Source organism: Geotrypetes seraphini, chromosome 5 (genome assembly GCF_902459505.1).
Source record: "Geotrypetes seraphini chromosome 5, aGeoSer1.1, whole genome shotgun sequence".
NCBI lineage: Eukaryota > Metazoa > Chordata > Amphibia > Gymnophiona > Dermophiidae > Geotrypetes > Geotrypetes seraphini.
The window spans coordinates 149,275,289-149,296,741 of NC_047088.1; the positions used below are offsets into that span (position 1 = coordinate 149,275,289).

A 21,453-nucleotide genomic window follows, 5' to 3' on the forward strand; every position below is an offset into this window, starting at 1 on the left:
CCAATGCAACTCACTGCCAAAGCAATACAGGGGGAAGGTCACCTGAGGCTCCAAACAAAATGGAGGCATTTCCCACCAAAATTGGAGCAAAGCTTACTGAAAACACTCCCCCCCCCCCCCCCCCCGAGGCCTGTAGCGGCTGGGAAGCCTGAACCACCCCAGCTGCTAAAGCAGGCAAGTCAGCAGCAGCTGTAAGGGAGTCCCTAGCAGCTTCGGCGCTAAAGGAAACCTTATCTCCCTGAACATCGGCAGCTGAGGAAATTCCTGCATGGGCGGCGGGGGAAGCCCGTTCTTTCCCGCTGTCAGCTGCCGGCACGTGAGGTACTCGTGAACGGGAACCCTGCTCACCGGTACACGAAGCCGATGAGGATTCCCCTTCATGGCGACCTGCACACTGCAATCACAGGCCGGCCAAAGCTACCTCGTGTCTGGTGCAAATTGAGCACTTTCTTCCTTTGAAAATGCTATTGCGCAATCGCAACCTAGCTGAAAGAAAAAGTGCCAGTTAACAACAAAAAATCAATTAAAGTCAATTGAAGGCTCCCTTCAGACTGGCACTGCCTCAGGATTTTTATATTTTCCCTGTCAGAACAGACTCCACTAGCTCTCTAAGCCATATGTCTTGCCAGTAATGGTAGGAAGCCTTACAGCTGAGGCACGTCTAGAAAAATTTGGGGAGGTGCAGGAAATGGGGGAGGAAATCAACTCGTGACCCATCAAGAGTGACACACCCGAGGATGGATGGACCCCCGAAAGGGTCCCAAGCTTAGTCCGGCACCAGACATGGACAAGAAGGCTATTAACTTCCAACAGGCCTACAATAACCAAGGGAAGCCTGGCAACAGTTTACCACACCTGCTGAGACTGAGAACAGGGGGAAGCACAGCTACTTGAATTCCAGCCAAAAGGTTTTGTACTGGTCTGGAGAGGAACTAAAGAAAGGAAGTTATTTCCTGCTGCAACATATAGGCATTAGATATACTACCATATATACTCATCTATAAGTCAAGGGCAGTTTTAAGACTAAAAATGGCCAAAAATGATGTGACCTGTCAAGACTGGGTCCCACATTGCTCCCTCCCCTCTAAATATTGCTCCCTCTCTTTCTCTTCCCCACTTATCTTTCCAAAATCTACCCCCTCTTTCCAAAGCCCACAGCTTCACAAATTTCAATAGCAGTCAGAACAGACTTAAAGCCATGAGGGAATTGCCAAGTCATCAGATTTCAGTATGCAAGAATTATATATTACATTCCTCACTAATATGCTTCAATTAATAATTAATCAAATAATTAATAGTAGTAATTCAGTTTTATTCATAACTCACTCACTTAACTTTGCTAGAGCAAAATATTCTAGAAAAAAATCATTTCACTCTTTCTATTCAAGGAGAATGTTTTATTCAGGAATCAGTAATTTCTCAGCACACACACACCCAGTTTAAAAAAAAGGCAATCAGAATGTCACTATCCTATACCAGCTAAACTTCTTCTTTGAACCTACTGCTTGAGCCATCAGCCAAGCAAATGACTTTTAGCCATAGTTGTCTTTAGGTTACCTGACAATTGGCATACACATTTCCCTGCAGAAACACCCCCCTCAACTCCTTACATATTATGATTTCCTCCACTCCACTCCGGACAAACAATTTAATTTCGCTGAGGCCACGATTGTAGTTATTCCCAAGCCAGACAAAGATGCTACTCTGGTTAAAAATTTTCGTCCTATCTCTCTTCTTAATTTGGACTACAAAATTATGGCTAAATTACTTGCACTAAGACTCACCACAGTGATCCCATCTCTCGTACATGGAGATCAAACTGGATTCATCAAATATAGATACATTGGAGATAATCTTCGTTTATTTCATCATATCAATGCTCACGCCAAATCAATGTCGGATCCTGTGATTGGTCTAGCCATTGATGCCGAGAAGGCCTTTGACCGAGTGGAGTGGCCTTTCTTATTCCGAGTACTGAAATGGTACAACTTTGGTTCTTTCTTTACAGACTGGATAGAAACATTATACAGACAACCCACGGCTCGTATCCTGATTAACAACTCTCTCTCTAATAGATTTTCCCTCCATAGAGGTACCCGTCAAGGCTGTCCCCTTTCACCATTATTATTTGATTTAGCATTGGAACCTCTATTGACAGCTATCAGACAATGTTCCTTAATTAAAGGTATTCCCTCGTCCAATCGAGAGATTAAACTAGCAGCTTACGCTGACGATGTTCTTCTCTTTCTCAAAGATCCTCTTATCTCTTTACCTCATTTTATCCACATCGTCTCTCAATACTCTCAAATATCTGGATATTCTGTTAATTGGGAGAAATCAGAGATTTTTCCGCTAAATGATCACATTTCCTCCTCAGATCTAGCTCATTTTCCTTTTCCATGGTCACAGGGAGCTGTAAAATATTTGGGGATTTTAATACATAAAGACCCATTACTTGCTCAGGATCTTAATATATCTAAAATCAAAAACTTAGTTTCAAGTACTACATCTCGTTGGTCCCCGCTTTATTTGTCCTGGTGGGGTAGAATAGCCTCTATTAAAATGACCTTAGCCCCACAAATTAATTACACTCTATCTATGCTTCCCCTTCTCTGCCATAAATCACTCTTTCATTGGCTTAATATGAAAATTTCTGAATTTATTTGGAACAAGAAAAAACCTCGTATTGCTCTCGCCAAGCTGAAGGCCTCTAAGATTAATGGTGGCTTAAATTTACCTGATTTTTATTATTACTACATCGCTTCCTTAGCCAAATACGGAGCTCACTGGATTGTTAACTCTTATCCACAGGATAAACCAGCATGGTTTGAAATGGAATGCTTTTTATGTGCACCACTACACATCTCTTGCTTCCTTACAGTGTCGATACCTAGACACTTGAGAAAATATTCTTTGTTGAGTGCAACGCAACATGCTTTTCAACTATTAGATGCAGCGGCTGAGATCTCTGTTGCTGAAGGTCCACTTATGTCTCTTTGGAATAATTCTAAAATTCAAAATAAGGGTAGATCCCTTTCATGGAAGAGGTGGCAACGGGCGGGGGTGTGGTTTGTTCATCAATTGATTTCCTCCTCTTCATTTATCCCATTTGATACTTTTTGTTCTGTAAACTCACTCCCATCCTCTGTATATCCTCAATGGCTTACGCTTACTGGAATACTAGCTAATGTGCAAATGCGCCCTGACTTTATGACCTCTCAACAAACTATTCGTCACTGGTCTACTTTGGCTTTACTGAAAGGTAGGGCGATATCTCTTTTTTATAGCATCTTAAGAGATCACACCTTCACCTTTACACCTCAATCCATGAACCATTGGGGCTCTATCCTAAAGACCACGCTTTCTGAAATAGATTGGGAACTCTTCTGGTCATCTACAAATCGTCCTCTATTATCCTCAAGAGTTTCGCAATCAATGTTCTTTGTTATGTGGAATGTAGTATGGACTCCATTTCGAATGTGGAAAGTGAAACTGAAACAAGACCCTACCTGTTGGAACTGTTTGAAAGAGCCTGGAACTCTTGATCACATGCTTCTTCACTGTACTATGGTTCACTCCTTTTGGATTTGTATCTGGGACACCATAAAATCTATTACCAAATGTTCAGAAGCTATTTCCATAGACATTATAATCCTTCGTTCTCAACACCCTTGTTTCGCACTATCAAACTGTCCTCCTAAACTTATTGACATTATGATTGTGACAGCTCTTATGCACATTTTGAAAAATTGGAAGTCACCCACACTACTAGACTACACCTTTTGGTGGAACTCCTTGAGCATGTACCACAAATTCGAATCATATGCATATGAAAAGAACACGATTTCTCGTTTTTCTACAAATTTGATGCGAAATAAATCACCTTGGTCATTCTTAGATTCATATGTTCATTCTGCCTTGTAGACACTTCTGCCTCTCTCTCTTTCTCTCTCTTTATCTCTCTTTTTTCTTTTTTCTTTTACTTCATCTTCTCTGTTTTTCTATCCTTTCTATTTCTTTTCTTAGCAGTTTCAAATACTCTGAATTCTTCTTACTAATCTACTATATGCAAATTACCGTAATTATGGTTTCTTTTGTTTCTACATCACTATTTTTTATTCAATTTTTATGTATTTGAACTGCCTTCTGTATATTACTTATAATATTCAATAAAATTAATGAACTAAAAAAAAAAAAAAAAGAAACACCCCCCTCTCAATCTACATGATTAGCACAAACTTTCAACCAGACAGATCATTTACAAATTTTACAACAATCACTACTATTTTAACCCTCCCATCTCACTTGCCACCTCCTCCTCCAAACCGCTTCTCTTTAAATTTGAGCACATTTCAAGCTCACAATGAAATAAGAGGTCTTCCTACAACCAGGGACACATCTAGTACCGACTAGTCTTTAAAGTAATTTCAGCAGTGCCAGCTTCTGTCTACCGTACTTAGCTAACAATAGCAAACGTGCTACATGGTATTGATAGGAATGACTCATAACACAGTCCTGGTTTATTGAGGGAATTTTTAAGACATTTCTTGACTTATACATAAGTATACAAAGCAAAAAAATATACGACGGACTATTAGCCACCAGAGCAGCGAAACTAGACCGCCACCTCTCCAATCTGCTGACTATGATGCCCAACTACAAAACATTGAAGAAAGAACTTAAAACTTTTCTATTCAAGAAATTTGTCAAATGATCTAACTAAACCCGATCGACCCTCCACAGATCCCAATGCATACAACATTTATTAACCATGTATTCTCCCTGGAAATGCCCAGGCCAACTCTTGTTGTAAACCGCCTAGAACTGAAAGGTATTAGCAGGATAGAAAACACCAATGCAATGTAATGTAAAAATCAAGGAAAGGAGGTGCATTACCACTTTCTATCAAAACTAGCAATAGCGATGGCTTCAGTGAAACTGAAATAATGGTCTGGTCTTCAATTTCAGTTAATTAGAGAAATTAAATATTTTACAGTGTTCTAAAACACACATTTCTTGGTAATTCATCTCATTTTGCCTTACCAGGGATAGTTATGAAAAATTGAAAATCATTTCATTTCTTCAATTGCGTATTCAAGTATGAATAATTTTATTAAAAATAAATGAATATTAAGCAGAAGCTTATTTATTTTATTTTTTATACCGTTCTCCCAAATGAGCTCAGAACGGTTTACATTAATTTATTTAGGTACTCAAGCATTTTCCCCTGCCTGTCCTGGTGGGCTCAAAATATATTTAATGTACCTGGGGCAATGAGGGGGATTAAGTGACTTGCCCAGGATCACAACGAGCAGCGTGCTGAGGCTGTAGGTTTAACCACTATGCCACTCTCCCCCTAGCATTAAACTATTTTGTACTAAAAAAAAGAGGGGGGGAATTCAGTATTTCATTCAGAAGACTTTCAGGTTTAAATAAAAGAATGCAGAGCAAACATTTTCTGAATACCAAAGCAACCCACCATTTACTGTAATCAGTTACTTGGCAGATTAATCTATACTTTCAGAACATGTAAATCAAAGTAAAATGTTGATGAAGCATTTATGTAAAATCTAGTTACATTAAAAAGAATTTATCAAATTGACCTGGCTATCAAATCCATTAGTTGTTGGAATGAGAAACTACCAATTTAAAAACAAAAAGTACATTTCTAGATTTAAATATTTGTAGATATCAGGTTAGTCAGGAGATTTCAAAATATTTCCACATTTTTATTTATTCAATTCTTCTGATAGAAGAAAAAAAGGTAAATTTTGCTTTATATCACAATACTTTCTTCAAAGTCTCAGAATAGATTGTTAAATTTACATCTAATATAATAAATGTAAAATGCAGAAGGACTACAAATCTGGAATAATCAATTTTCCTAAAATAGATTTCTTCATGCTACATTTCTAACATCTGCAGTTCAAGACTATGTAACAAATGGCATCAACACCTACCTTCACACCATGTCCAGTGTCATCTAGAATTGTATAGTCAATAGGTTTCCTAATATAGCGTACTGGTCGTTCAAGGTTGGCTGGGGCAATAATTTTATGAGATCTTGAGGTGTTTTTGTTTGTAGTCAAGATACCAATTTCTCTCCTAGCAACTTTCTCTTTGTGAATATCCACCGTCTAGAAAACACACAAAAAGTTCCTAGTTACCAATTATTCAGCAAGTCACATTTATTAATACTCAAAAAATAAAAACTCAGACCTTAATTGTCCAGGTTTCAGGCTTCTCAGATCACCACCACATAGTACAGTGTCTTTGTAAGTCTTCACATCCTTATACAGAGGGAGGCAAAAAAAAAAAAAAAAAGTAATCCCCCCTAGAGCTTGTCACTTTCTCAGCAACTGCTTTGAATTTCAATGAGAAATTTTATTTAGTCATTATACTTGCATATTACAATTAAACAATTAATTATCTTAAGCTATGTTGATGCTAGGTAGTAACTCTAAAATGTTACTAATTCTACTACTGCATGTTAAAAATGTTTGCGCTAAAAACCACAATAAAATTATCATTCAAATGATTCAATTAACAATGGTGGGCTTTTACAAAGATGCACTGCTAAGCAGAATTTGCTAAATGCCAAGCCAGCCATAGGAATAGGATGAGCTGCCTGGCAGCACACCTATGTAAAAGGACCTGAATGTGTTAGAATTTCACAGTCACTGTGAATGCTCAAAGTGTCTACCCCAACTTTAACACAGGCCTTCAGTCACTTTGAGAATTGTCAACTGGGCCTTGTGACGGACTGTCCCAGATCATCTGCAGTACTTCTTTTGAGTTCGGTGACTGTCTGTGGATTTGGGTGGAGCTTGTGATAACTCTCTTATATTGCTCCCCAAACAAAAGTCTACATCACTGTGACATCATTAAAAGTAAGTTGGTACCCCTGGGAATTTTTCCCCCTAAATAATGGAGGTTTTAAAGTGCAAACATTTTTGAACATGCAAAAAACTGCAAGGTGGTCTCGCTAAAAAGTCTGTGTAACTTCATCATATTTAAAGAATCTCATTCCACTGGGATAGTAACAAAGTTGTAAAACTTCACATTCAAATTTCAAATGGCTGCTGAGAAAACTTCTAGAGGTTATTTTTTTTGACCTCAACCTATATATTTTTTCTAGTATCTAAATACAATTCAAAAATGCATTAAAATAGGTGTTTGTTTCTTTGATCTATATAATAAACTCTGTACTTTCAAATGAGAAAGAACAAGTCAAGAAATATTTTTGGTTAGGTTGATGGATTGCAAATTGCGGGAAGAGGACAGTGTTAGTGCTCCTATACTTCTAAGCAGTTTTTGATCTTGTTGACCATCAGTTGCTACTACTGATCTATCTATCCTAGGGCTAAGAGGTACACTGTTAGATTAAAAATGGGGCAAACCAAAGGGTAATACATAAGCAGCTGTCCTGGGAGACACTGGCTCAGCTTTTTCCATTTTGTTCTGTGGGGTTTTACAGGAGACACTGTTCTCCTAGTATAGTTCAACATGTTTCTAAAGCCAATTGATTTTTTGATCAGTTAAGGGTGGGATATGGAATAAACACCCTCCTCCCTCCTCCCCCCAGCTACATGCAAAATTTAAGGCTGACAATGATAAAACACTGGATAACCTGAATGCATGGTTAAACATTTAGAACCTGGGCCCTGATATTGTCATAGCCATTGATTTCCATAACACCTTGGCATTCCTCCTCCCTGTTAGGTGCTATCGGCTTGTGCGAGTCCTAGTGACTTCATCGTCATCAAGTTTTTAAGGCAGAATAGTAGATTGCAGGGCCTTTCTTCTGCGCAGAATAAATTTGATGTTGTTGCTGTTGTTGCATGAAAATGTTATCCTCCGCCTCCAACACTGCTCAGATGGGTGGTACATCGTTAGTCTGGCATCTCTGCTGAAACCTGTTCGCCTTGGGAGGCCCTGTGAAAGCATAGCTTGCAGCATTTCAGATGTATGCAAGCCCCAGTGGCACAACAAACCAAAGTTTGAGTGAAAAAGCTTGTTTAGTGTTCCAAAAGTACCTAAGGCAATTAAGTGTAGAACACTAAATGTGGCATATGCAAAAGGAGGAAAAAAGACCTCAAAGAACCCCGAAGTCCAATCAATGGAAAGACACCAATTTGGGGATAGGAGTACTATCACTGGTCAAAACCTCCTTTTTGGATAATTATTTTTATTGAAAAAATTTTCAGTTTTTAATAATTTATGATTTTTGAATTAAATATTGTGTGTTCAACAGCTTTGAAGCAACATTCTGTTTGACACTGTCAAGTGATTAAAAGCATGTTTGCTGAAAAGTGCAAACGGTTCAACTTCTTCTGTCAGGTACCATCACTGGTTAGATAACTTCTACACAAAGCACAGTTACTTACCGTAACGGGTGTTATCCAGGGACAGCAGGCAGATATTCTTGACTGATGGGTGAAGGCACCGACGGAGCCCCGGTACGGACAATTTTAGAGTGATTGCACTCTAAGAACTTAGAAAGTTCTAGTTAGGCCGCACCGCGCGTGCGCGAGTGCCTTCCCGCCCGACGAAGGCACGCGGTCCCCAGTTAGGATAAGCCAGCTAAGAAGCCAACCCGGGGAGGTGGGAGGGACGCAAGAATATCTGCCTGCTGTCCCTGGATAACACCCGTTACGGTAAGTAACTGTGCTTTATCCCAGGACAAGCAGGCAGCGTATTCTTGACTGATGGATGACCTCCAAGCTAACAAAGAGAGGGATGGAGGGAAGGTTGGCCATTAGGAAAACAAATTTTGTAAAACAGATTGGCTGAAGTGTCCATCCCGTCTGGAGAATGCATCCAGACAATAGTGAGATGTAAAAGTATGAACTGAGGACCAAGTAGCAGCCTTGCAGATTTCCTCAATGGAAGTGGAACGGAGGAAAGCTACAGACGCTGCCATAGCTCTAATCTTGTGGCCTGTGACAAAACCTTCCAGTGTCAGGCCCGATTGAGCATAACAGAATGAAACGCAAGCAGCAAGCCAATTGGACAGGGTGCGTTTAGATACAGGATGACTCAACTTGTTAGGATCAAAGGACAAAAACAGTTGAGGAGACGATCTGTGAGGTTTGGTGCGTTCAAGATAGTAAGCCAGAGCACGTTTACAGTCTAAGGTATGCAAAGCCTGTTCACCTGGAGTAGAATGAGGCTTCGGAAAAAATACAGGGAGGACAATGGATTGATTAAGATGAAAGTCAGACACAACCTTAGGGAGAAATTTTGGATGTATACGGAGGACCACCTTATCATGGTGAAAAACAGTGAAAGGTGGATCGGCCACTAGTGCATGCAGCTCACTGACCCTCCTGGCAGAAGTGAGAGCTATAAGGAAGACCACTTTCCAAATAAGAAATTTGAAATGCTCTGTGGCCAAAGGTTCGAAAGGAGGCTTCATCAAAGCAGAAAGAACCACATTGAGATCCCAGACTACAGGAGGGGGCCTAAGAGGTGGTTTCACATTGAAAAGGCCCCTCATGAACCTAGAAACCAAAGGATGAGCCGAGAGGGATTTTCCATGGACCGGCTCATGAAAAGCAGCAATTGCACTAAGATGAACTCTGATAGAAGTAGATTTAAGGCCAGAGTCAGACAAGGAAAGAAGATAGTCCAACACCAGTCCCACTGCTAGAGACATGAGATTATGGTGATGTAAGAGGCACCAGGAAGAAAACCGAGACCACTTCTGTTGATAACACTGAAGAGTGGCCGGTTTCCTGGAAGCATCAATGATAGAACGGACAGGCTGAGAAAGGAGTGAATGGGCCGAAGTCAGCCCGAGAGAAACCAAGCTGTCAGGTGCAGAGACTGCAGGTTGGGATGCAGAAGGGACTGTTGATGCTGAGTAAGCAGAGACGGAAACAGTGGAAGAGGTATGGGTTCCCTGGAACTGAGTTGAAGTAGAAGGGAGAACCAGTGTTGCCTGGGCCACCGTGGAGCTATGAGAATCATGGTGGCCCGTTCCCTCTTGAGCTTGAACAATGTCCACAGCATGAGCGGTAGAGGGGGAAATGCAAATAGGAAGAGACTGGTCCAATCCAGGAGAAATGCATCGGGCGCCAGACGGTGAGGAGTAGAGTCTGGAGCAAAACAGGGGCAGCTGATGGTTGTGGGGAGCTGCAAAAAGGTCCACTTGAGGAGTGCCCCATTGAGCGAAAATGGACTGAAGAGTCGTGGGATCGAGAGACCATTCGTGAGGTTGAAGAATTCTGCTGAGATTGTCTGCTAAGGAATTCTGTTCCCCTTGAATGTAGACAGCCTTCAGGAATAAGTGACGAGCTATCGCCCAAGACCAAATCCTTTGGGCTTCCTGACACCGCAGGCGGGAGCCCGTCCGTCCCTGTTTGTTGATGTAGTACATTGCAACTTGATTGTCTGTGCAAATAAGTAGTACTTGATGAAAGAGAAGATGTTGAAATGCCTTGAGGGCATAAAACATCGCTCGGAGTTCCAGGAAATTGATGTGGTGTTTCTTTTCCTGGGTAGTCCAAAACCCCTGAGTTTGGAACTCGTTCAAGTGAGCCCCCCAGGCATAGGGGGAGGAATCCATGGTGATGACTAGTTGATGAGGAGGTAGATGGAACAATAGACCTCTGGATAGATTTGAAGATGTCAACCACCAAAGAAGCGACTGTCGAAGAGACGAGGTCACAGATATGTGTTGTGAACAAGGATCCGTCACTTGGGACCACTGGGTCGCTAAGGTCCATTGAGTACGCAGGTGGAGACGTGCGAAGGGTGTAACATGTACTGTGGAGGCCATGTGTCCCAAGAGCACCATCATGTGATTTGCAGAGATGGAAGTTTGCTGAAACACCTGCTGACAGAGATAAAGGATGGTGTGAAGGCGGTTTGGTGGAAGAAACGCCCTCATCCGAATAGTGTCCAGAATGGCTCCAATGAATTGAAGTCGTTGAGTTGGAATGAGGTGTGACTTGGGTAGATTGATTTCGAACCCCAACAGTCGAAGGAAGTGAATGGTTTGATTGGTGGCAAGCAGAACCGCCTGAGGAGAATGAGCCTTGATCAGCCAGTCGTCCAGGTAAGGGAAGACTTGAAATTTGTGAGAGCGGAGATAGGCCGCAACCACAATCAGACATTTGGTGAACACCCTGGGAGAGGAGGCAAGGCCGAAGTGTAACACTTTGTACTGATAATGATGTTGGTTGATGAGAAAGCGTAGATATTGCCTGGACGTCAGATGGATAGGAATGTGTGTGTACGCCTCCTTGAGATCAAGGGAGCATAGCCAGTCGCCCTGAGAGAGAAGAGGGTATAGGGTGGCAAGAGATAGCATTTTGAACTTCTCCTTGACCAAACATTTGTTGAGATCTCTGAGATCTAATATTGGTCTGAGGTCTCCGGTCTTTTTGGGTACTAGAAAGTACCGGGAGTAAAATCCCTGGCCTCGCTGATCTTGAGGAACTTCTTCGATGGCATTGAGAAGAAGGAGGGATTGAACCTCTTGAGCGAGAAGGAGGGACTGAGATTTGTTGGAAGCAGACTCTTTTGGTAGGCCTAAGGGCGGAGGAGTCTGGAAGTTGAGGGAGTAGCTGTGGGCTAAGATCGAGAGCACCCACTGGTCGGTGGTGATTACTTCCCATCGAGAGTGAAAAACGTGAAGTCGACCTCCTATGGGCTGTGGAAGAGGACAGGAGGGAGGAAGACTGGCAATGCCCTGGAGAAGGGAGTCAAAAGGGCTGCGTCGGCTTAGTTTGAGGGGCAGGCTTTACGGTAGGCGGCTGTTGCTGACGAGCCTGTTGGTGCTGTTGGCATTGCCTCCGAGGTTGAGGAGGATGAGGCTGAACCGGCCGAGCAGAAAACCTCCTCTGATACGATGGTTGTTGTCTAAATGGACGAGGAGGAGGAGGCTTCTTCTTATTTTTCAACAAGGTGTCCCACTGTGTCTCATGGGCAGAAAGCTTTTGCGTGGTGGTATCCATGGACTCCCCAAACAGCTCATCCCCTAGGCAGGGCGCATTGGCAAGCCGGTCCTGGAGGTTCACATCCAGGTCTGAGACTCGAAGCCATGCCAATCGTCTCATCGCTACAGACATAGCAGTGGCCCGTGATGTCAGTTCAAAAGTATCATAAATTGAACGGACCATAAACTTCCTGAGTTGCAACAGGCTGGAGGTGCATTGTTGAAATGCAGGAAGTTTTCGGTCTGGAATATACTTTTGGAAAGAGGCTACCTGTTGGATGAGAAGTGAAACGCGTAATTACCTGAACGGTTGGCCAACATCGCATTTTAGTAAAGACGTTTCCCAAATTTATCCATGGCCTTGCTCTCTCTGCCAGGAGGGACAGAGGCATATACACTAGCTCCCGTAGATTTCTTCAGGGTCGACTCCACCAGCAGAGACTCATGGGGAAGTTGGTGTTTGTCAAACCCTGGAATAGGAATCACTTTATAAAGTGATTCCAGTTTCCTAGGGGCTCCTGGAATAGTTAGAGGAGTTTCCAAATTCTTGTAAAAAGTTTCCCTCAAGATGTCATGGAGTGGTAACTTCAAAAACTCTTTGGGAGGTTGGTCAAAATCCAAAGCATCGAGAAATGCTTTGGATTTTTTAGAGTCAGACTCTAGAGGGATTGAAAGGGTGTCTGACATCTCCTTTAGGAACTTGGTGAAGGAGGAGTGCTCTGGCTTACCAGCAGGATCCTGCACCGATGGATCATCCTCATCAGACGAATAATCTTCCTCGGTACCGAGGGGATCGTCAGAGTCATCCCACAAGTCAGGGTCCCGTACAGATTGAAGACGGCCCTGAGAAAGGGGAGTGGAGGATTCGGTATGCTTGGTCTTGCGTACCGATTTCCCTGAACGTGTCGATACCGTACCTGGTGACTGTACAGCGGTACGAGTGTCAGAGAACGGTACCGGATCAGAAGCCGAGTAAGCAGTACGCCGAAGAGACTTCGGCTCTGCCGACAGAACAGGCATAGATATAGATTTTTGCCGAAGGCTCAGTAGGTACCGCCACTGGAAGGTTCGGAGTCAGCAGAGCCGGGAGCAATTGTTGCAGTTACTCCTTAAGTTGGACCTGTATGATGGAGGCAATACGCTCATCCAGAGTCAGTCCCGATGGCACCGGTACCGCTTTTTTCTTGCTCGGTACCTGCGGTGCAGCTCGACGCTCAGGCGAAGTCGATGCCGATGAAGAGGCAGTAACTTCAATGGGAGCGGAGCGCTTACGGGGCCGGCGCACAGTCTGCAGGACTTGGCTCACTGCATGCTCGACTGGCGGCCTGAGAACAGTAGGGGAAGGCTTCTTAGCCGGCTTACCTACGGGGTGCGACACCGGCGATGGATCTTGCGGTGCCGACACTATCGGTTTCGACTTGGAGGAAGTTGCAGGAGTCGATACCAGTGGAACTTCCATAGCGGTACCGAAAAGGATCCGCTGCTGTATTTGACGATTTTTTAAAGTTCTCTTCTGAAGAGAACTACAGCGGGTGCACGTTTCTGCCCTATGGTCCGGACCCAGACACTGCAGGCACCACTTGTGCGGGTCGGATAATGATATAGGGCGCGCACACCGCTGACACTTTTTAAAACCCGGTGAAGGGGGCATGAAGGGAAAAACGGCCGTAGCAAAATCGAAGCCCGAGGCTTCAATGGTGCCAACAGGCCCCGCCGGGGCCAACCGAAAAAAATTGATTTTTGATTTTTTTTTAACACAAACGAAATAAAATAAGAAAGAGAACAATTCTCGAAGAAAAATAACGCGCGAGCGGGAAGGCGAGTAACAATGAAAAAAATTTCCAACAGCCGTTGGAAACACGCGTCTTCTTAGCTCCGCGGAAACTAAGAAACTGGGGACCGCGCGCCTTCGTCGGGCGGGAAGGCACTCGCGCAAGCGCGGTGTGGCCTAACTAGAACTTTCTAAGTTCTTAGAGTGCAATCACTCTAAAATTGTCCGTACCGGGGCTCCGTCGGTGCCGTCACCCATCAGTCAAGAATATGCTGCCTGCTTGTCCTGGGATAATGTCAGCGACTTCAAGATCAACTGGTTTGTAGACACACACGTCACAGAAAAATTGCAGATCAAGAATGGATTGGTCTTGTGCTCTGCAAACACTCATCCACAATGGCACATGAAAGAGCACCAGAAAACGGTTGAATTGCTCCAGTTCCATAATCATCTCCTTGTTGTACAGCAGTACACTGGAAAACATGGAACATTTTTGTTCTATATATATATATATATTGCAGGCCATCCAGTGTACACAGGCAGTCCATGGATTAAGAACGAGTTCCATTTTTAAAACCATTCTTAAGCTGAATTTGTATGTAACTTGGATCATGTGAGAATCTGTGTGTATTTATGTTCTCCTATACAGTACACAGACTATAAAAACATTAGAAAAACAGTCCTAAAAATAAAGTACTGTAGTTTAAATTGAAGTGACGGACATTGGGCTCTACTGCCGCGGGGAAGGAAAGTCCCCACTGGGATGGAAAGTAGAGAATGATACGGGGACCGCAGTAAATCCGCAGGAATGGAGACAAGACCTTTCACCACCCCGCAGGAATGGGGACAAGACCTTTTATCGCCCCACGGGATAAAAAAATTGTGCCCGTGTCAGACCAGCTCCTCTTACACCTATTTTACCTTTAGGAGCCAGCCATGCCACAATGAAGACAGAAGGAACCTAAAACCAAAGCCTGAGACCAATGTGATTTGAAGAATAAGTATTAATCATAAAAAAAGCTAAGAGAAAAGGTGCTGCATTAAAGCTCAAAAGCATCTTTAAATAAAAATGTTTTCAGTTTTGTTTTAAAACATTCCAAGGATGGTTTTGTAAATCTGCTGGCATGGCATCTCTCTCTTCTCCATGCCATGCATCTCTACCTCACTTCTTTTCCCACCATATCCAATAATTCTCCTCTTTCTTCATTTCGCCATGTGCACCACCTCTTTCCCTTTCACTCAGACACCCATGCCCAACAATTCTCCCTTTCTATTCCCTCCCCCACCTCAGCATCTATCTCGCACTCCCTCCATTCTCCCAAGTTCATGCTCCTCTCCCGCCCTCCATTCTGTGTCCAAAGTTCATGCCCCCTTTCTCCTTTTGATTCTTTGTCTGAAGTATGTGTTTCCTCCCTTCCAAACACTCCTCTCTCACATGTCGCAAAGTGTCCCTCCCTCTCCCACAGGTGGTTTACCTGTTCTGGTCAGCTCCATCATCCTCCTTCCTTCCTTCCAGCCACACTTTATTTCTCTTCACAAAGCTGCGGGCCACGAGTCCTACACGCAGCTGACCCGGAAGCCTTCTCTCTGACGTCAGAAAGAGCAAGTGACCTCTAAATGTTCACCAAAAGGCTTATAATTTGGCAAATTAACAGTGGCCAGACATAGAACAAAAATAGACTTATGGAGGCCATGTCCCATGAGCTTTTTTTTTTTTTTAAACTACCCCATCCCACCCCCACCCAACATTATAAAGTCACTAGAAGCTTTAGAAAGGAATTATGGTTTCCCCCTAAGCATAATCATCAATCTGAGCCTATTACCATAGAATCCTGGAAAGTTGTTAAATATCAAGAGATCATCAATCCACAGTCAGCAATCAAAGTCACACAACTTAGTTAACATAGACATTAAAGAGGCCATCAAAAATTGTTCAAGTAGCCAGGGCCTCTCCAGTTTGCTCTAGAATGTTCACCAAATCCTTAGCTGCTAAGTAGAGTCCAGTATTGCTCAGTTACCATAAACTAAGAATTGCAAGGTAGAGCAACAGAATCAAATCTCTCTTTCATACAATTTACTACAAATCTGTATGACGTCTTTCCATTTTTCCATCAAAGCAGGAGAATAATCCTGAAAAATACATACTGTAGTACCATCATATTGCAAAGGATCTTTTTTGGCTCTATAACGCACATAATAGCTCCACTTTATGTACACCTGTTTGGCAGCCTATTCAATAAGCACTCTCCAGTTGTAATGGACCCATTTTGTTGGACAGTAGTAGCTCAGTCACCAGCTATTGTTCCAGTATCTAAATTAAGCAGGCTTCTGGAACCATTTCAGGTATACCATGAACATAAGAACTGCCATCTCCGGATCAGACCTTCGGTCCATCAAGTCCGGCGATCCGCACACGCGGAGGCCCTGCCAGGTGTACACCTGGCGTAATTTATAGTCCACCATATCTTTATATGCCTCTATTAAGGAGATATGCATCTAGTTTGCTCTTGAAGCCTAGGACGGTCGATTCCTCAATAATCTCCTCTGGGAGGGCATTCCAGGCGTCAACCACCCTCTGAGTGAAGCAGAACTTCCTGATATTAGTCCTGAACTTGCCCCCCCTTAGCTTCATTACATGTCCTCTAGTCCTTGTCAAATTGGACAGTGTAAATAATCTTCTCTGCTCTATTTTGTCGATTCCTTTCAGTATTTTGAAGGTCTCGATCATATCCCCACGCAGTCTCCTTTTCTCAAGGGAGAACAATCCTAGTGTTATAAGTCTATCCTCATATTCCAGTCTCTCCATACCCTTCACCAGTTTTGTCGCTCGTCTCTGCACCCTCTCCAGCAGTTTTATATCCTTCTTTAGGTAGGGAGACCAATGTTGGACGCAGTATTCCAAGTGTGGTCTGACCATTGCCCTATAAAGCGGCATTATAACTTTCTCCGATCTACTCGAGATTCCTTTCTTTATCATGCCCAACATTCTATTTGCCTTCTTTGCCGCTGCCGCGCATTGTGCCGACGGCTTCAGGGTCCTATCTATCAGTACACCCAGGTCCTTTTCTTGTTCACTCTTCCCCAGAGTTGCACCTGACATTGTATACTCGTATTCCTTATTCTTATTTCCTAAATGCATTACCTTGCATTTCTCCACATTGAACTTCATCTGCCATTTCTCCGCCCATATTTCTAACCGACACAAGTCGTTCTGGAGTTTCTCTCTATCCTCCTGCGATCTGATCGCCCGGCATAGTTTTGTATCGTCTGCAAACTTGATGATCTCACTGGATGTTCCTTCCTCCAGGTCATTGATATAAATATTAAAAAGGATCGGCCCAAGTACCGAGCCCTGGGGTACTCCACTAGTCACTTTCTCCCAGTCGGAGAACTTCCCATTTATGCCCACTCTCTGCTTTCGGTTTTCCAGCCATTTGCCTATCCATCTTTGTATATCTCCCTCTATGCCATGGCTTTGTAGTTTCCTGAGAAGTCTTTCGTGTGGAACTTTGTCGAACGCTTTCTGGAAGTCCAAGTATATTATGTCCACAGGCTTCCCACTATCAATTTGCTCGTTCACGGTCTCAAAAAATTGGAGTAAATTCGTCAAACACGATTTCCCTTTCCTGAATCCATGTTGACTGGGTTTCATCAAGTCGTGTGCGTCCAAGTGCCGGACTATGCTATCCTTGATCAGTGCTTCAACCATCTTGCCGGGGACCGACGTAAGACTCACAGGCCTATAGTTGCCCGGTTCCCCTCTCGATCCTTTTTTGAAAATTGGCGTGACGTTCGCTATCCTCCAGTCGTCCGGTATCTGTCCAGTTCTGATTGTCAGGTTTGCAAGTTTTTGCAATAACTCTCCGATTTCAACCTTCAATTCCTTTAAGACTCTCGGGTGAATTCCATCCGGTCCAGGGGATTTGTCACTTTTAAGTTTGTCGATCTGATAGTATATCTGGTCTAAGTCCACTTCAACTGTGGTGAGGCTGTCTTCTATTTCTCCTGGAAACACTTTCTCTGCTTCAGGTATTGTTGAGGTGTCTTCCTTCGTAAAGACAGACGCAAAGAAGGAATTTAGTTTGTCTGCGATTTGTTTATCTTCCTTGATGTACCCTTTTCTTCCCTGGTCGTCCAGGGGTCCCACTGCCTCTTTTGCAGGTTTTTTCCCTTTCACGTATCTAAAGAAGGGCTTGAAGTTTTTGGCCTCCTGGGCTATTTTTTCCTCATAATCCTGTTTGGCATCCCTCACCGCCTTGTGACATTTCTTCTGATCATCTTTATGTTTGTTCCAGGCTTCGGTTGTCTTTATGCATTTCCATTTTTTGAAAGAGTCCTTCTTTTCTTTTATGGCTTCCTTCACCTGTATGGTAAGCCATGCCGGTTCTCTTTTGCTGTTTGTTCTCTGATCTTTGGAAATCCTCGGAATGTAGAGATCTTGTGCTTCTGTGATAGTATTTTTCAGTAGGGACCATGCCTGATCTACCGTTTCAAGTTTGTCCACCATCTTCTCTAGTCGTTTTTCTACCATGGCCCTCATGCGATCGTATTTACCCTTTTTAAAGTTTAAGGTGGTGGTTAAGGTTTTGGCATGTTTCCCTTTCCCGATGTCAAGTTTAAAGTTGATTACATTGTGATCACTCGTTCCCAGTGGAACCACGACTTCCACTTCTGTTATCGGTCCCGTGAGGCCATTAAGGACCAAGTCCAAGGTGGCGTTGCCTCTTGTCGGCTCTTTTACCATTTGTTCCAGGAAGCAATCCCCTAGCACCTCCAGGAACTTGGCCTCCTTGCCGCAGTTGGAGGTTGCTAGTTTCCAGTCTATCCCTGGGAAATTGAAGTCTCCCAATATAATTACATTGCCCGTCTTGCATTCTTGTTTGATTTCCTCCATCATTTCTGAGTCAGTTTCCTCCGCCTGTCCTGGAGGACGATAGTAAAGGCCAATTTTCGTATCTGCGCCATATTGACCAGGAATTTTGATCCAGAGTGACTCAAGCTTCTCTTTCATTTCTGTTGTAACCATTTCAACAGAATCTATTCCCTCCTTAACATATAGAGCAATACCTCCACCTTTCTGCCCTACTCGATCTCTTCTATACAGTTTGTATCCCTGAAGTACTGTGTCCCATTTGTTTTCTTCATTCCACCATGTTTCTGTTATGCAAATGATATCCAATATGTCATGTCTCGCTATTGTCTCTAGTTCCCCCATTTTGTTACCTAGGCTTCTAGCATTCGTATACATACATCTAAGTTCCCTTCGTGTTACCTTTTTGGACCTTCTACTCTTGGCCGTCCCTATAGTTTCAATTACGGTATCCTTTACTGCTCCTGTGTTATCACCCTTGTTTGCTGTGTGTTCGTCCTCTCCTGTGTCTGAGTTGTCCATTCCTGCTTTTTCTCCCTTATTGGCTGTGAGGTCGTCTTCTCTTGTGTAGGAGTAGTAGTCCTTGGCTTCTTCGCCAGGGCATCCTGCTATCCGTGCCATCGACCGGTGGTCGACTGTCGGCTTTCCCCTATCTTTCAGTTTAAAGCCTTCTCGATTGCCTTCTTCATGTTGCCTGCCAAAACTCGTGCTCCTTCCTTGTTGAGGTGTAGTCCATCCCTTCTGTAGTACTTGCTTTTTCCCCAGAACGCCGTCCAGTTGCGCACGAAGTCGAAGCCTTCTTCTTCGCACCATCGTCTCATCCAGGCGTTGATTACTTGCAATTCCCCTTGTCTCTTTCCATCCGCTCTTGGTACTGGGAGGATCTCAGAGAAGGCCACCTTCACCTCCCTGATCTTCAGTTGTCTTCCGAGTGAGCGGAGCTGGCCCTTCAGCTCTTCCCTGTCATACTTCCGCCCGCTCACATCATTTGTTCCCACGTGGATAAGCACAGCGGTGTCCTCTCCCCCTGCGCCATCTATGATCCTGGAGATCCTGTTGGTCACATCCTTCACTCTTGCTCCAGGCAGACAGGTGACGACTCTGTCCTCTCTTCCTCCTGCGGTGTGGCTGTCCACATGTCGTATAATGGAGTCGCCTACGATGATCCCCATCTTCTTTATTCGGGAGTTCCTTGGGGGGCGTAGGTCCACGTCCTTGGAGTAGGGCCAGTCTTCTTCCTCCAATGTAATGAAAACTGAGGTTCCCCACTCGGGAGCGATTTCTAGAATCCTCCAGCTTTTCTGCCTGCTAGAGCAATTGGTTCCATATGGACATGAGCTTCGCAGACATGGTAGTACACTTCTCCCTCCGTATTGTGGTTTCAGCATTCATGGTTTTGATTATTCACGGTTTTTAGCTTGCTGGCTCCTCCCCCCGAATTACATCAGCATGCATACAGAAAACGCCAATTCCAAGCATTTACAGAGAAACTCACAGATTCCCAGCACTTTCTTTACCATGTTTTGCCTCTCCTTCAGGAATAGGCCAAGTCTCCCACCATGTTATTAGCGGTTTCACCATATTCACGAAGGTTTTTAATAGAAAACAGCGAATAACATATGAAAAAGTTATTTGCGGTTTTTCTGTATTTGTGGTTATGTTAATCCCCTATCACAGCAAATACGGAGGGAGAAGTGTACAACCATTCTCCAAACGGTGAGACCCAACTCTCCAATTTTCCTGTGCAAGATAAGTGAAGAGGGATAGTGAGGAGCAGCTGAGCGAGTGCATTTGTACGCTAGTAAGAGGAGTTTGAATTGTATTCAAAACAGATGGGAAGCCAATGAAGTGACTTTAGGAGAGGGATAACATGAGTATAGCAGTTCTCCCAGAATATGAGTCGTGCAACCAAATTCTGGATGGATTGATGCAGAGCGAGATGGCTAAGTGGAAGGTCTGAGAGTAACGGGTTGCAGTGGTCTAAGCACGAGGTGATGAGAGCGTGGATAAGTGTTTTGGTAGTGTGCTCAGAGAGGAAGGGCCAGATTTTGGTAATATTATAGAGGAAGAAGCGGCAGGTTTTAGCGATATGTTGTATCTGGGCAGTGTAAGAGGAGTCAAAGATGACTACAGGATTATGAGCAGACAAAACAGAAAGAATGAGAGTGTTGTCCATATAGACAGAGAGCAAGGGAAGCAGAGAGATGGATTTAGGTGGGAAGATGAGCAGCTCTGTTTTAGCCATATTCAATTTTAGATGGCGGTGAGACATCCAGGTGGCAATGGAGGACAGGCAGGCTGAGATTCTGGTCTGGGTTTCAGTAAAGATACGTGGCATAGAGCAGGGGTGTCAAAGTCCCTCCTCGAGGGCCGCAATCTATTCGGGTTTTCAGGATTTCCCCAATGAATATGCATGAGATCTATTAGCATGCAATGAAAGCAGTGCATGCAAATAGATCTCATGAAAAGAGTCAGTGAAAGGACTGCAAAAAAGAAGTAGCACTTCTGAAGAGATATGCTGGGAAAAAAGGGAAACCAGCAAAGAAGTTTAGTAAAGGAATGGTGTATGAGGAATGGAAATGTTGGATGGAGTCGATCCAGAGAAAAGGTACTAAAATGGTATGTGGTCATCATAAGGTGTATGGGGACAGACTTAAAGATCTCAATCTGTATACTTTGGAGGAAAGGCTAGAGAGGGGAGATATGAAAGAGATGTTTAAATACCTACGTAATGTAAATGCACATAAGTCGAGTCTCTTTCATTTGAAAGGAAACTCTGCAATGAGAGGGCATAGGATGAAGTTAAGAGGTGATAGGCTCCGGAGTAATCTAAGGAAATACTTTTTTTTACAGAAAGGGTAGTAGATG

General features: G+C 43.5%; 1 protein-coding gene across 10 annotated transcripts in view; it reads right to left on the reverse strand.

Moving 5' to 3' along the window:
* ABI2 (abl interactor 2) overlaps window positions 1-21,453 on the reverse strand; it is a 319,399-nt gene that overhangs the window by 244,240 nt on the left and 53,706 nt on the right. For all 10 annotated transcript variants that reach the window (XM_033946881.1, XM_033946880.1, XM_033946879.1 and 7 more), the window contains exon 3: window positions 5,961-6,137. In XM_033946881.1, coding sequence (XP_033802772.1) covers window positions 5,961-6,137 — 177 coding nt within the window. The remainder of the gene's footprint in view (window positions 1-5,960; window positions 6,138-21,453) is intronic.